Source organism: Egretta garzetta, unplaced genomic scaffold, assembly GCF_000687185.1.
Source record: "Egretta garzetta isolate BGI_Z169 unplaced genomic scaffold, ASM68718v1 scaffold27, whole genome shotgun sequence".
Taxonomy (NCBI): domain Eukaryota; kingdom Metazoa; phylum Chordata; class Aves; order Pelecaniformes; family Ardeidae; genus Egretta; species Egretta garzetta.
In genome coordinates, this window is record NW_009260400.1 from 1,848,464 (window position 1) to 1,864,673 (window position 16,210).

Below are 16,210 nucleotides of genomic sequence, written 5' to 3' on the forward strand. Positions count from 1 at the left end.
CACACTATTCCTGATACAAGCCAGGATGCCATTGGCCTTCTTGGCCACCTGGGCACACTGCTGGCTCGTATTCAGCCGCCTGTCGACCAGCACCCCCAGGTCCTTTTCTGCCGGGCAGCTTCTCAGCCCCTCTTCCCCATGCCTGTAGCATTGCGTGGGGTTGTTGTGACCCCAGGGCAGGACTCGGCCCTTGGCCTTGTTGAACCTCACACCATTGGCCTGGGCCCATGTATCCAGCCTGGCCAGGTCCCTCTGCAGAGCCCTCCTCCCCTCCAGCAGATCTGTCATCTGCAAACTTACTGAGGGTGCACTCGATCCCCTCATCCATATCATTGATGAAGATACTAAACAAAACCGGCCCTAGAACTGAGCCCCGGGGAACACCGTTTGTGACCGGCCACCAACTGGATTTAACTCCGTTGACCACAACTCTCTGGGGTCGGCCATCCAGCCAGTAAGCCAGAATGAAGCAACCCAACTGGCTCCAGCAAATCAAGCAGGATTTTGTCAGAGGTACCAGCCAGTCTAAGCGGAAGGAACTGCTCTCCTGCCAACCCTCCCGTATATCCCCGCATCACTACAGCTACGTGAGCACTTCTGCTTGTATCAGAAGAGATTTAGAAAAATCAAATGGATTCTTCTGGTCTCAGTTATGAAGGTGCTGCCTCTTATACCCTTCACCTGCAGACGTATTTAAGCATAGAACACGGGTTGGGGCACTCAGGACCCAGCAGAACAAGCCCTTCTGCTTGGGGACCAGTGAGGAACAGACTCCTTGCTGATGGCTGCTTCTGCCCCATGCCGTCAGTAGTCAGCCAGCATTGAGGTTACGAAAGATCTGAGAATGGAGCTGAGAGATGGACGTGTCCTGTTTATCTCTGCAAGATGCATGCCTCCTGTTTCCCTTAGCACAGGCTCAAACAAGAGAAGACGGGATTTGCGCACAGCTCCATACCTCTTTCAACCAAAATCAAGTAAAATAGCTCTCTTCCTTGTCACGCTCGGAGATTTAAGTCTGGGCTGTGCTACCAGTGCTTCTGCAACTGTCTGCTGCTTCCTTGGGGTCTTCTCTACCAAAAAGTCCCAGCCCTGGCGCTCAGACCCAGGGAGCTCCATCGCTCATTTTTGGAGGCATCCCTGTTTTGTAAAGGCTCTCACTCACTCCTTGCAACTGGTTTAAACAAAGGCACCACTTACATCCCCTCAAACCCTACCATTACAAATGTCTCCTTGTTCGCTTATTGACATAAACATACGCACGGCTGACAGCTCTAATACTACTCTACAAGGAATGAAAAATTTAGCTTATAGGAGGAGAGAAAAAGAACGGAATTATTTTTCTATCAATGAAGCGAGGCTTTGATTCAACTTGCTGCTGGGTATCCTCAGAACTTTGTCCAAAAGAGCCTTGAACTGACTGGAGCCCCTGGCACTCCTGCAGCATAAATATTAAATAACTACAATGCTTCCCATCGACTCAGTGCTTGCAGCTCGAAGGACAGTCCCCACAAAAATTAAAGAGCTATGACATGGTGAGTTATTGGGCTGCAGCTGCAAATAATTCCCTAACGCACAGTCTGCTCGGAGTCAACAGAACAGAGGGAAGAACAGGCAGAGAAAACTGTTTCGAATACCAACAAGCCATAACCACCATGGTAATAAGTGAGGTCTGAAAGCATAAAGTCACTTGGATTCCTCTCAAAACCTGGAGCAAACACATTTACCAGATCAAATGTACTTCATGTTTCCATCCAGCTGCTTGCTGGATGAAGATGAAGCCTTATTATATGACAACGCACTTGCTTGAGGAAGCAACGTGGGGCCATCAGCCTGCAACCCACTGTCAGCGTGGGAGGTATCAGAGCCTCTGGGTCCCTTGGGGATGCTGCACGGACTGAGCCATCCACAGAGTGATCTTGGATTTGCAGGAATAAAAGCATTCGGGGTGCTCTGAACAACATAAGCTCTGCTACGACGCCTGGAGCCTGCCTAAGCTGCCACTGAGAGAAAAATCAAAAAAAATCACTCGGTTGATAGATTTTCCTGGCTTGGCTAATTAGAGTCTAATAACTCACCAGTGCTCATCACCCAGCTGCTTGCTGTTTAACAGACTGAATTCCATGGCCTCACCCTGGGCAGACCACCCCTGGGGATGGGGGGGATGCACGAGGCAGCTGCTTGCATTTGCCTCAAGCCCAGCGGCTGTAGCCGAGCACACATCTTGGCTCGCTGGTGTTCGGTGCTTCTCCCAAAAGGGTGCTGCGTGGGATGAGCTGCCCAGCAATACCGTTTGATCCTCCAGCTGCTGTGATCCTCTGCTCAGGGAGCTGCAGAGACCCCTCGGTTCAGTTCCTGCATGGTCAACAGTGCCTCACCAGCACCACCAGCTACGCCAACACTCACAGGAGCTATGCCAAGAGCAATGGTGATGCTTAAGGTCTTCATCTTCAAGAGGAGCACAAAGCAGGGGAGGATGGCACATCCTGAGCCTTAAAACCAAAACACAGGGGTGCAGTAAAAGGGAGGGGAGTTCAGCAACAAGCGGGAGTGAAAGCCCAGAACAGCCACCCAGAGCATGCCAAGGGAAAGTCTCCATTTGCTCTGTAAAGCCCCATGTGCCAGATAGCAAAGTGGGGACAAAATATTTGAATAAGCCAGGACAGGAACAGGGAGGCTGAGGGTGAAAACTGATGCCAGGGTTTGACTGTAGCTCTGCAATCAGGCCGACGAGGGCTGCACACAGCCAGATTACCATGGGCAGGCAGCTTAGAGTTTGGGCTGGCTGTCAGACAGACGATGCCTACCACAAACTGAGGATCCGATTTGCTGGGACTGTGCTATTTCCTGCAAAACTTCGGGATCTACATGAAAAAGCAGAGGGCGATGTTTACACCTTGTCATTATTCAACGCAACACTGGCTGCTTTAAAGCAGCATTCACACAAACACAAATCAGGACTCACAGAGCCCAACCATTCCAGGGAAACTCGGAGAGCATCCCTCTTTCCACCGAGGCCAGAAAACAAACAACTTTGAGCCTAATGCAGCAATATCATCAGTCTTTCATTCCAACCATCTCGCAAAGCACTGGTTTGCTGCTCAATTCTGCTGGATCGTAGGCTGATGGTACTCGCCGGTCTATTTTAGACGCCCCGATCAGATATATTGGCCCTCTGGATGCTTCGGGGCAGTTTAGTTATTACTCAGAGACTGTCAGTTGCAATATATCTTCCGTTAACGGACGCGAGTGTAATACAATTCATAAGCAAAAACGAAGCTAAGCAGGAAAGGAAGAAAGTTAAAAAGACCCATTGGCCTGATGAATATGTATCTACTAATGACAGCGCGCTTTTCTAGCTGAGTGAGTTTAGCTGACTTTGGGATTCGATGAACTCCAAGGCCAGCACATCTGCGACAGAAATATAACCGACACTGTGATCTTACCCTGCTGTTTTAGAGCACGGTAACAGCAATATATCACAGAGGCAGAGATAGGGACAGACCTGAGAGAGCAGGGAACCTGGGAAGGAGGTGCAGAAACAGAAAGCTGGGACAAGAGTGGGAGATGGTTCAGGAACAGCACACACTGTGATGCTCACGGCAGCTCGGTCTTGCTACAAGCTGCACCCGCATTGACTGTTGTGATCCCGTCCCTGCCAGTTCAGCTTTGGGTGAACAAGACTAGGATGGCAAACTTACCTGTTCCCGTGCTAAGCTCTGGCAGCCAGACAGACGGATGCTCTGCATGCCTGAGCCCCTAACGTGACTTGCACAGCAACGATCCTGACTGCAGCAGTGAATACACACAGGCAGACATTGTGACTACAGCAGGAAGGAGGTAATAGAGCTCAATAAAAAAAAAAATAAATATATATATATTTCAGTAAATTCCACTTGCTCATTTTGCAGCACGCAGAGGCACAGCGAGGCTTCCAGCCACTGCAGAGTCCATCCGGGCTACTGCGGTACTTGCAAGGCTCCTCTCGGGGCAGCAAAAGCCTTCCAGGAGCTCCGCTGGCAGGGCAGCAGCATCAGCCCCAGCTTCTCCAAGGAGGTCCCAACGTACAAAGGAATAAGGGCTGAATCTTCAAGGCCTGAAAGCCTCAGTTGTTCAAGAGAGACATGGGAGCATTCACACTATATAAACTTAATTAATTATCACAGATCATCTACAGGGAGCCTCAGGCTACAAAGCCTCGAACCCTGTGAATGCAGAAGCTGAACTGCCTAGGTTCTCCACCAACCAAGGACACCTGAGTTTTGTGCCAAAGACAGGCAACAAGGCTACCCCTCCTCCCTGGAGTAACATGGAAACCTTTTTGATGGTCCTCACACCACACCATTGGTGTAGTAGCCCCAGCAGCCTGTGGCTACAGGCTATGGCTATCTCATATTCCAGGTACCCGCCTCTGTACCTGCCTTGGGCTCTCTGCAGAGACTGAGCCCAATCCCAAGAGCTGCCCCTCGGAGGAATCCCTCCTGGTCTTTGCGGCTTTGGATTAACCTGGCTTGGGATAATATAGCCCACACTTATCCTGTTCTCAGGAGACACTGCCCCTTGCCACTAAACCGCCCTCTGCTTCAATATCCTTCCTCTCTCTCCACCATGGGACCTGTCCCTGTCCAACTCTTGTCCCTACCAGACCATGCACACCTGTAACAGGCACCAGGTAGCTGGACCCTGACAGAGCCAGCAGCAATGCCCAGGGCTTGCACCCAGCAGGACATCTCAGATCAGGTCCTGGAGAGAAAAGTCATCCCATCTTTGCAGGAAAAATAGGGCTGGCTACCTCAGCCGGGACTTGCTGGCCAAGGCTCCCTCTGCTTACTGACAAATGGGCACAGAAGGCAGGAGAGCAATACCAGGGCTCTGCAATCTGCTCTGGCTGCCTGCTGGTCTCCATGTGGAATAGGAGACATCGCTCGTGACACAGAAAGCCCTGGCTGTCCTGGTCTTGTCCCATCCCTGCATTGCTGTTGCTGTCAAAAGTGGAACTGGAGCTCGGTCAGTACCTGCACAGCATTTGTCAGACACTAGAATTTAATCCTGGCCCATGATAAACCAAACTGAACGTCAAAACAGTGAGCTTCCACTGCACCAGAACAAAAACAGCTTCAGCAAGAACCTGGGAGAACACTGCAAGTTTCCAAACAGCAAGGGAGTGGGAATGAGTCCCTGCAGGCATTGCTCAGAGCGGCCGAGTCCCTGGTGGGATGATTTGCTCAACACTGCTGAGATGCCAGCGACTGCCACAGCATAGCTGGCATCTCTCTGTACACTGTAGAATTAAACCAGGGGCAGGAAGGAGCCAAGAGCATCAGGCCGATGCCATTTCTTCTTTTACAACCCAAACAGATGAGGGTGCAGCACAGAAGCCCCCTGTGCTGGGGATGATGCCCTGCCATGCTCCAGGAAAGCACTCGGCGATGCACCAAGATGCTGACAAAGGCATCCTGGGGCGTGTTCAGAGGAGTGTGGCCAGCAGGGTGAGGGAGGTTCTCCTCCCCCTCTACTCTGCCCACTGAGACCCCATCTGGAGCACCAAGTCCAGTTCTGGGCTCCTCAGCTCAAGAAGGATGAGGAACTACTGGAGAGAGTCCCAAGGAAGGCTACAAAGATGATGAGGGGACTGGAGCATCTCCCCTACAAGGAAAGGCTGAGGGAGCTGGGCTTGTTCAGCCTGGAGAAGAGAAGGCTGAGAGGGGATCTCATCAACACGTACAAATACCTTAAAGGTGGGTGTCATGAGGATAGAGCCAGACTCTTCTCAGTGGTGCCCAGCGCCAGGACAAAGGGCAATGGGCACAAACTGAAGCAGAAGAGGTTCCAGTTGAACGGGAGGAAGAACTTCTTGACTTTGAGGGTGACCAAGCCCTGGCCCAGGCTTCCCAGGGGGGCTGTGGAGTCTCCTTCTCTGGAGATATTCAAAGCCCTCCTGGACGATGTCCTGTGCACCCTGCTCTGGGTGAGCCTGCTTGAGCAGGGGGGTTGGGCTGGATGGTCTCCAAAGGGCCCTGCCAACCCCTGCCATGCTGGGATTCTGTGACAAGGGACATATCCCCCTCCATCTGCAGAGCTGCTGATCCCAAGGCACAGTCCAACAAGACTCCTGTAAGGCACCAGAGGAAATGAGCCTACGGACTAGCAATAAACCCCATCCTTTCATATGCATCAGCACCGCTCTCTGGAACAATCCTAATGCAGCACTGCTACTGGAGCCTGGCACTCCTATCCTTGCTCCCAGGAAAACTTGTACCAGCAGTTAATAGACTCGGTCTCTTGAGCTCCTGATATGAAATCACCATTCTGCAGGATTCGATGTATTTGGTTGGAAACTTTTGGCAGTACGTCCACATATATTGCCCGTATTATTGGTGAAGCCGTAAGCCAGATCGTTTGACTCCAGAGGTGGAGGGCAAGAAGAAACCATCCATTACACTTTATTCTACTGTTCCACAGCTAAACCAAATTCTTTAAAGAAATAACTATTCTGGGAAATTTCTGTCATTTCTCCCTTCTTTACTGCTGTATGTCAGACTATGAAACTAGAAAATATTGCGAGTTATTTCTCCTGGGAAATTAAAATAGGCTGTTGAAGAGGTTGCTGGTTACAAGGATATGCTTCATTACCCACCCTTGCAGGCTACGGCTACAGGCATATGAGCCTCAGGAGCCAGCGGTCTGCCTGGGCTAGCACGTTCTCTACAGGACGGCAGTGGAGTTGGAGCATGGAAAACGACCGTGGATGCTAACTGGGACAGAGATAAAACTACGCAGCGCTGCGAACATGATATTGCAGCACTTCTGGCTTAATGTCAGCCTCAGACAGGCTGCAACTGGCAGGTGGCATAAAATACAGACAGTGGATGTATGGGGATACAGCACAGAAACTCCAGCTGTTGTACCCTGGCTTTGCTACAGTGTAAAGCAACGGGATACAGGAGGGGATGGCACACCGTGACTCACGGCGACAGAAGTGATCTCTATGCATGTATGTACGGGTGGGCTCTTGCAGATCCCATTTTCCCTCCCTCTGCCCCTAAATAACGAGAATCTGCTAGATCTCTACCAGCCTGAATAAGAAAAAGACCATCTTGACAAGTTGGGCACAGCCAACCACTGGCCAAATCCCCTACTTTGTTTTGCAGAGGGGGAAGGCGATGCACGGAAAGGAAACCACTGCTCAAAGCGGACATAAAGCCAAAGACAGAGTTGGCGACACAAGTACCAAAATGACACCCAAAGTGCATCCTGCTAGTTCAGGGCACTTAGGAGCAAGGGTAACATCTGCTTCTTTCCATAAATAACTGAACCCACAGTGAGCTGTGGGATGGACCATGGCTCCCACTGGAGCTGGTGCCTTCTGCCAAAAACCAAAGTGTTCTGCAGTAGCCTTTCATTTGGATGGGGACCAGCTCGATTCCCCAATGAGGTGGAGATTTTCAGGAAGAAACAATGCTGCTACCTCCTGACCCAACCCTCTGGATCAACAACGGTAGTGATTTCATAACCTGGACATCCTGAAGACCACCTCCATCATCTCAGAATTACATGTGGCACTGAGGAGCCACTACCAGGTAATGACAGGACAGGGATGGCTCATCAAGGTCAGTGTAGTGGTAATAAATCCTTGTCCTCCCTTTCCTCTGGTTTCCATTTCCAAGGAGTCAGCTCCCACGTGTCTGCAATGTGACTTCCAGCTAAGCTGTGGTGGGGAGGATGCGGCAAAAAGCAAGGTCTTTGTCCGTTGGTAGCCACCTGGGCTTCTATTGCAGCTGCTTCTGCTGACATATCATGTGTATTTGCAAAAATAAATTAAACCAAATTTGAGATGAGCTCAGAAAGTCAGAGTTGCATAACAGCTTGTTTCCCACAGGCTTGGACGGCTGCTCAAAATGTTCATGGTCACATGGTCACTCCAAAAATCACTGCCTCCTCTTTTTTGTTGCTATTTTCATCAGAGAGTTAACCCTATACAGACTGAAGTGACCTGCTGCGGCTTCTACAGATGGCAACACCTGAAAAAAACAGCAGGTAATGGTCCAGTGCCACAGCAAAGCTTGAGCACAAACCCTGCAAAGCCCCCCTGCCCAGAAAGCATTTCTAAGACTGTTATCCCTCCATCAGCTTCCTAACCTCCAGAAGCAATTGCTTCCTCCAGTCACTTGTTACAAGGGTTTGATTATTTCTGTAGGGTGCTCTTGGACACAACAGGTGATAGGTAGGAAGAGAGAATAATGGAATTAATGGACATCAAAAGATTGATAATGCTGGCCAAGACAGAAGGGGAGAGACTCATGTAGCAGCCCACTTCTGTTCAGCCCTGGAGCAAACAGTGTAACATTAACACAGCCATTTAGGAAAGGTTTCCACACAAGACTTGAGGCCAGCCTGCTCTTCATGTGTGTACATCTCTACCCAAAGGGGCCAGGGCTCCCACGCCCAGAGGGGTCAGGGCTCAGCACCGTGGGCAGCCAGACCTCTGGACCTCACCTTAACACACTTCAGGAGCTCCAGGGCAGGTTAAGCTAGTTGCAGAGACGTAGTCCAACTGTTCGGAAGCAGGAGCCCTGGGACATGCTCCAAAATAAGCTCTAATGCACCCACGGGATGCTCTTAACACTCAGCAGATCAGCTCCCACTCTCTACAATACTCCTCACCGCTCTGACAATCTCTGGGTCACACCGTGCTGCTGTCAGCTACAGCAGTGTGGAACTAGTGGCTCTCAGCCTTGTATGGGCTATAGGAGCCACAAAGAGAACATCAACCCCTTCCTTGTAAAATAAAAAAAAAAAATAATATTAGTTTCACCTATTTTAAAAGGAAAGAAGAGGTTGAGCTTATTCTTAGGTTTACTCCAAGATGAGAAGGGATTTTGCAGCACTCAGACAGCCGACGTTCTTCGTCTCAGACCACACAAATACTCAGAAGCAGAGCTCTGGTTGATTGAGGGATGTGGGGTTTTGCTCCCGTAAACAGAAAAGCAAAAAGAAAATTTCTGTACTTACACGCAATACAACTCAAAAAGCCCACTGAAACCTGCCAGGCTCACAGATGACACTGGAAGGGAGATCCACAGAATCACAGAATCGTTTAGGTTGGAAAAGACCTCTAAGATCATCAAGTCCAACCATTAACGTAACCCTGCCATCCCACCACTAAACCACGTCCCCAAGAAACGCATCTACCCAGCTTTTAAATATCCTCAGGGATGGGGACTCAACCCCTTCCCTGGGCAGCCCCTTCCAGTACTTGACAGCCCTTTCATTGAAAAAATTTTTCCTAATGTCTAACCTAAGTCCAGGTTGTATGAAGGGATTGGTATTTCCATGATTAAACTTGGGCTGAATTGGGCCTCCTTTCCCCAGAGGACCATTTCATTCTTCAGGTCAAGATGTGACCCGGCAATGCTTGAATATCCTTTGCAAATCCCCACGCAGTATGCGTAAGGTGTGCCCTTACCTATGATAACTGACGCCTCCAAATGCTGTAAGGACACTTATTTATAGCCCTCACAGCAGCTCTGCTTTAGGCAGGCTCTCGCTGTGGCTCAGGAGCCCACAGATCAGAAATGCTTTTTGCAAAAAGCTCTAACAGCCTCATCAGAAACCTGATGTTTTCTCTCTTTACACATCAAGCAGGGACCTGCCAAGTGACCTCAATTCACCAAAGAGGAGGAGGAAGGGAGGTTCTCAGCTATCGCTTACCACTGGTTCAATGGTGAAGATATCATCAGAGAAAAGCATGGAGTCTCCTTGCACCTTCGCCCTCTGGTTCTGGAAGGTGCGGGAGAGAAGGGAAAGGCGTTCTCGGAGAGCGGGGTCCACCGCGCACTCCTTGAGAAAATAATCCATCTCGTCCTCTTCCTGCCTCCGCAGCCTGCGACACAGCCTGCAGCCGCGGGGAAGAGACAAACCAAGCAGATAATTTAATAAGCAACACATTTGCAGCGACTGTCGTGTAAGCGCAGGGGCAGCAGCACACGCAGGGAGGAAGAGCAGCAGGGGCTCCGCAAGGGGCTGACCCCGAGCCACGGGGTCCCAGTTGGATCAGATTATCACTTGTTCGCTGTCATGGCAGGTAAGGTTACTCCACGCTTATCAGCTAAGAAGGAGTTTGGGTTTTTTTGAAAGGTGGCAGCCCTCAAGAGAGCAACCTGGCCCAAAGCCACCACCACGACCAATGGAGAATCCGCCAACCACCTCAGCTGGCTTTTTCCTACCATAGAGCTGCTCATGGGAGGCAGGTAAAGATCAAGGAGCACCCACTGCAGTGCTTCACTGGGAAGGGGAGAAGAAACTGGGTTTCAGCTGCAGGTTACTAGCATCACTTTTTTTTTCTTCCCTTTTGGACCTCTGGAGAGGGAGATAAGCAAACACTATCTGCTCTCTGTTCCCTATACTGCCTTCCACCAGAGGATCCCAGAGCACTTTAAAAGCCAACTGATGAATTCAGGCATCACACGACCTCAGTGAAATTAATGGTTTGATATACATGAAAACCAGGGCCCTGAGAGAGGAAGGGACTTTGCTTAGCATCGCCCAATAAAGAAGTCAGGACCGTCACCTCTACATCCAAACCCTTAAGTCTTATGGCCTCAAGTTGTGCCACGGGAGGTTCAGGTTGGACATTGGGAAAAATTCCTTCCCCACAAGGGCTGTCAAGCACTGGAAGGGGCTGCCCAGGGAAGGGGTCGAGTCCCTGTCCCTGGGGGGATTTAAAAGCCAGGCAGACGAGGTGCTTAGGGCCAGTGGTGGGCTGGCAGGGTTAGAGGAATGGTTGGGCTTGGGGATCTTAAAGGGCTTTTCCAACCTCAACGATTCTATGGTTCTAACCTTGAACCCCCTTATCTTTCTCCTTTTTGGCCTTCTCTGCAGGGCTTTGACACGGTTAATCTCTCCCTTCCTTGGTAGTCATAGCAGAAATCATTCTAGTGTTTAAAAATCACAACCAAGAGATGAGAACTACAGAGCAGTCACTTCCTAGCTGGCCCATTGCTGTCCCCTTCACGGTCCAGTCCCCTGGCCCTGAAGAACCAGCAGGTGACAACTCTTAGGGAATGAGTGGAAGGGTCCATACGCAGCAAATCGAGGCAGTGCAGTTTAAACAGGACAGCGATCATCACCCAGCTGAATTCAAATACAATTAGAAAGGAAATACAGTCATGGCCATTACTAGCTGCACACAGACAGAGCCTCAGGCAAATGCTGTCACCAGAGCCAAAAATACTTGCTTTGGCTCGCTCCCCGTAGAGTGCAATAGGAAATGTTTCTCCCTGGCTGACCTACAATACTGGGCATTAAAGGGGCTTCCAGCCAATGAGATGAACAACCTTCAATGCAACCTCCATCAACAATAATTCCACCATTACATCCCCAAAAGTCCTGCAGGAGGGAGACAGAGCAAACCCCTGGACAGACCTTCTAACAATCCAGGTCTTTTTGGGTCGCATCCCAGTGCAGGGTCCCGCTCTGCCTTCTCCCCTGAAAAAGTCTTCCCTTCTCCAAGACCTCAAAAGCTTCTCTGACATCACAACAGTGACCTTTGAGCTCTGCCCATCCCTACGATTGCAAGTAAGGAAGAACAAAACGTCCTGGTTTATGTCTAGGACACAAACTGGCATGAGAACAAATAAAACTGGAAAAAAATTAGGTTGAAGTCTACTGTGGGGAAACTCGGTCACTTCTGAGGGGAAGGAGGCTCACTCAGGGTCCAGTCTGAGACAGGCGGGTGGGAAGAGATGGTAAAGGAATGGTTCAGGGAAGTAACAAGAGAAGGTCGTGAGCTTTTAACACACTGAGCTTGCACAGAAGTCACACACTGTGTAATTAAAAATAGAGAACAGTGGAAAACTAGTTTTGACCTTCAAGGCATTTCTGACCTAATTACGTTGAACTTTATTTGCTCGTAAGCCTTTAAAAAGTGCTCCAGTTTCAGGCAGTCCCCTGATCAGCTATGGGTTCAGACTAACTCCCGATGTTCCTACATCCACCGAAGTCTGAAAAGTCACACAAGGATTCCTGAAATCACGTGAGCTTTTATGTGTGATTTCCAATTCACCCCTCCAGGCTGTGTGTGTTTCTCTGATGGCAATTTCAAAGCTTCACGGAAGACACCCTTTGAAGATCCTGCCTCATCTCTCACTGCCACGAAGACACAGGTTGCTGAAGCCTAAATCCAATTCCAGGTCCTGTGCAGCCCTAACCTTCCCTGCAGTACCCTCCACCCCCAAACACTCCCCAGCCCCTAAGGAAGGGCAGAAATACCTTGTCATGCTGGAAATCAGGACGGTGCAAGGCGATTCAACACCCCACAGCAGGGTGGCCTCAACTTTCCAGGCCAATGAAGCACTCTACCCTGCACATTGCTGGAGGAGTCTGCTATCTGATCAAGGCTGGAGTGGAAGGAACTGCAGTGACTATTGTCATAGTTATGTTACCTGCAGCTACATGAAGTCCCAGGTAATGAGTGCTGACACTTTCCTCAGCCTCACGGACGCCCTGTAGCCCCAGGATCTCTGGGCCTCAGTGGTTTGTGCTCCCACAAAACAGGAATTTGCTATTTAGTCATTGGAACGACCCTTTCCTCGCCAAATCATCATCCTCAGCTCGAGTATGGGTGGAACTGGAATGGGAAATGCCGAGGTCTGCTACCTTCGGGGTACCTCGGTGACGCATATCCTGACACCGTGGATGGTTTACTTGTCCTAAACCATTCAAAAAGCACCAACACCCCTCTGAGGCCACACGTTAGCTTTACCCTTGGGCGATGTATCTTGCTGAAATTAATCTTTCAAACAAACCTCAGCTTCTGATGATCCTCCTCTTCCTGAGTAACAAAAGCCTTCCACTGGAAGTGGGCTATGATTTCACTCCGATTGTGGATGACCACGGATCGGTGGTTTGACAGCGTGAGGTACATCTTCTCCACTGTCAAGGAGTTCCTATCTAGCCTGATGTTGACATCTACAGCTGCTCCATAAAGGCTTGTGTGAACATCTTCACCTGGAAGAAAGCAAAGGGGAGTCTTTGCTCATCTCACTTGCTGATGGAAGAACAAGGAACAGAGCAAACCACAGGGAACAGAAGAAAGCATTACAGCTTTTAGTCCTATTAGCAGTTCCACAGACCAGTACGTTTATCACACCCTGACAGGTGCATGGGTACGGCATGAGGATGTCCTGGACACCACTTTAAGCACCTTATTTCTGGATGTGTTTATAGAGCTTTATCCCCATGGTATTTACAGTGAGATCTTTCAGGGGTGGCCAGGTGGCCTTTGGGTTGCCATCTCACTCGAGTCACAGGGAATTCTGCACTGAAGTCCTCCAGGTGACTCTGAGGAGTCCCACTGCAGTCACAGCTTGCCCAGCGTCTCCTGCAACCACACCACCCATGCTGCGTCCCTCCCCATCCTTTGCTGCTGACATGCAAAGATGCCTGGGGGCACACAGGCAGCAAAAGGAGGTTCTGAGGAACAAGTGAAGTGACAGCCCCCGGCAGGATGGGATGCAGAAGAGAACTTCACTGCATGGTAGAAGCGGTGCCCTTGCTGTGGGGTTGCGAAGATACGTCAAAATGAGACTGGTGGGGCATGGCCCACACCAACCTGCCCATTACAGCCCTGCAAGGCCATTTCTTCAGCCTGGATCCTGTTGCCTGTGCCCGAGTGTGCAAGTCTACACTGGCTATTCCCAAGCTATTCAACGACCCAAGCAAGGACATCTTTGCTTCCCACCTCAGACCGAGCTGAAGAGGAGAAAGGCCCTGGCTGTGTACATCAACCAATTAATGACTGGAGTCTTGCTGGAATACCTGCCACCACGTCACCCTCCAGAACAGACTCCCACCAAAGGCTCCCTCATTTCCAGAGCTTTCAAACCTTCGTTCTTCCCAACCAAGTAACTCCTGGGAGTCAACCGAGCTCAAACTTTAGTACCAAGCCTACTTTTCCTGTCGTGGGTGAGCGTTTCCCCGGGTGAGATGCAAAGAGCAAACATCAGATATGTTCTCTAGAAATGGCATTTCTATGGAGTGGTGCTTAAAGCCTCAGAGCCAGCCCCAACTGACAAGTGTGGCAACCCGGCCATATCCTGGAAAGCATCCCCCCTGCGAAGGCAGAGCCTTCTCCTCCCTGCATGGCTTACAGCAAAGGCAGCCAGTGGCTGGGCTTGCCTTTAAAAAGCTACCATGCAACACCTGAAGGAGAGTGCTGGATGTGTGCTGGATGGACTCCATAAATCCTGAGCCAGACAACACAGCGGAATCACATTCATTCTGGGAGGGGGGCTGGGGAAGGAAGCAAGAGTCACCCCTAAACCAGCAGAGCTCTACAGTCATTCAGTCATTCATTTCCACACATGGAGAATTCAGCCTTCGTGCCTGTATAACCCTCAATCTCTTTGCTCTTAAGGGAGTCTGGAGCAATAGGGCTTTGAGGCCAGAGGTGAGTTACGTTGTGAGAAAAACGGGAATGTTTCCAGCGACTGGACAATCTGTTTCCTATGATGGACAATTTACCATAAAAATAACTGACGTTCAGAAGAGCTACAGAGGCAGAAATGCTTTATAAGCATCTCCCTTCCCCTCCGCTGAATCTTCAGCATACACTGGCAAGCAAAGAAGCCAGGACCCAAAAAACAGGAGACACCCATGATGCTTCAAGTATGTACAATGCAGGTTTACGGAAACACGAGCTAACGGTCAAGACTACAAACTACAACAAAATAAACACCATGAAAGCTCTCATCATCTCACTTGTCTAAAACCACAGCCACGTGGGTCTTGAAATACTGGGTACAGTTCTGATCTCAAAAAACAAATTGAAGCATCTGAAATGAAATAGAGAAGTGCAGAAAGTCCAATTAAAAGCATGGAGCAGCTTCTATATGAAGACCGAACAGGATTCCTCAAGCTAGAAATCAGATGGGAGATAGATGGGAGAGAACTATAAAAGCATGAATAGCTCGGGAAATGTGAATAAGGAAAAAATTTGTCAGGATTTGTCATAAAACAGGAACCCGAGGGCCTGAAATAATGTTATTAGTCAGAAATTACACAAAAGTAGCAGTACTTGTCCAGGGAATACTCCTTCCTTTGGACTGTGCTGCCATAGGAGGCTGTAGATGCTAACAGCTATAAACCCCGAAAGCGACTGGGAAAACTCTTGGAAGATAAAACCATCAGAACAAAGATGAGACTAAAACCTCCAGCACAGAAGAACAGTAACTCCAGAGGCCACGGGGGAGGAAAAGCCTATGTACTGCCCATTTCTACATGCTTTGTAAAACATCCCCTTATTGCCGCTCTCCTGGGCAGGCGCTGGGGACGCAGCCACCCCATGGTCCTGGCTGCAAGCACCGAGGACTCTTTTGAAGGCTGGAGGGTTTGCCAAAACACCATCTACCACAGAGAGAAGTATCTGGCATCGTGCTGAATAAATAAACCCAAAAATCGCTCGGTAGAGCATGCACAGATGCCAGCGAGTCAGGAGGAAGGCGCAGATCCATCTGCCAGGTAGATGAACTGACACAGCGAGCGGAGCCAGCAGGGTTGGCCAAGGGCAACTGCAGACTTCATGTCTCGGGTACCAAATTGTATGTGACATTTCATTTAAGGCTCTTGGTTGTTTAATATATAAGTTTTTTTTAAAAAAAATCTCTGTACTGTAACAGTGATGTAGCACTAGGCATTGCACTTGACAGGGTAATGTCCACAGTGAGCAGCTTGGGATGCTTCGCTGCTAAGAAAGCACGTTTACTGAATCTAGATGTATCTGCCCCATCATTATTTACACAACACGATCCTATTACAGGCTGTCAATTCTCTCATTCTTACACATTTCTGATATATCTCCTACAGATGGCAAGAGACAGCCTCTCACTCTGCAACCCGAACAAAGCCATGCCCGAACTCGAAATTAAAAGCTGGACTTTTTATGGACCGGTAGAGCAGATGCTTTGGGTTGTGTACTCCTGAACAATGTTCTTTGACACAGCAAAAACAGCGTTGCATTTCATAATCATAGAGTCTTCTAGGTTGGAGAAGACCTTTAAGCTCACCAAGCACAACTGTTCCCCTAGCCCTGCCATCCCACCACTAAACCCTGGCACTAAGCACCTCCTCTGCCCAGCTTTTAAATACCCCCAAGGATGGGGACTCAACCCCTTCCATGGGCAGCCCCTTCCATGGGCAGCCCCTTTCCTGGGCA

General features: G+C 49.7%; 1 protein-coding gene across 2 annotated transcripts in view; it reads right to left on the reverse strand.

The window, feature by feature from the left end:
• LOC118452748 (hydrocephalus-inducing protein homolog) overlaps window positions 1-16,210 on the reverse strand; it is a 137,217-nt gene that overhangs the window by 66,354 nt on the left and 54,653 nt on the right. For both annotated transcript variants that reach the window (XM_035898720.1, XM_035898721.1), the window contains exons 9-10: window positions 12,804-13,005; window positions 9,709-9,892 (exon numbers count right to left, since the gene is read on the reverse strand). In XM_035898720.1, the coding sequence (XP_035754613.1) occupies window positions 9,709-9,892; window positions 12,804-13,005 (386 nt within the window). The remainder of the gene's footprint in view (window positions 1-9,708; window positions 9,893-12,803; window positions 13,006-16,210) is intronic.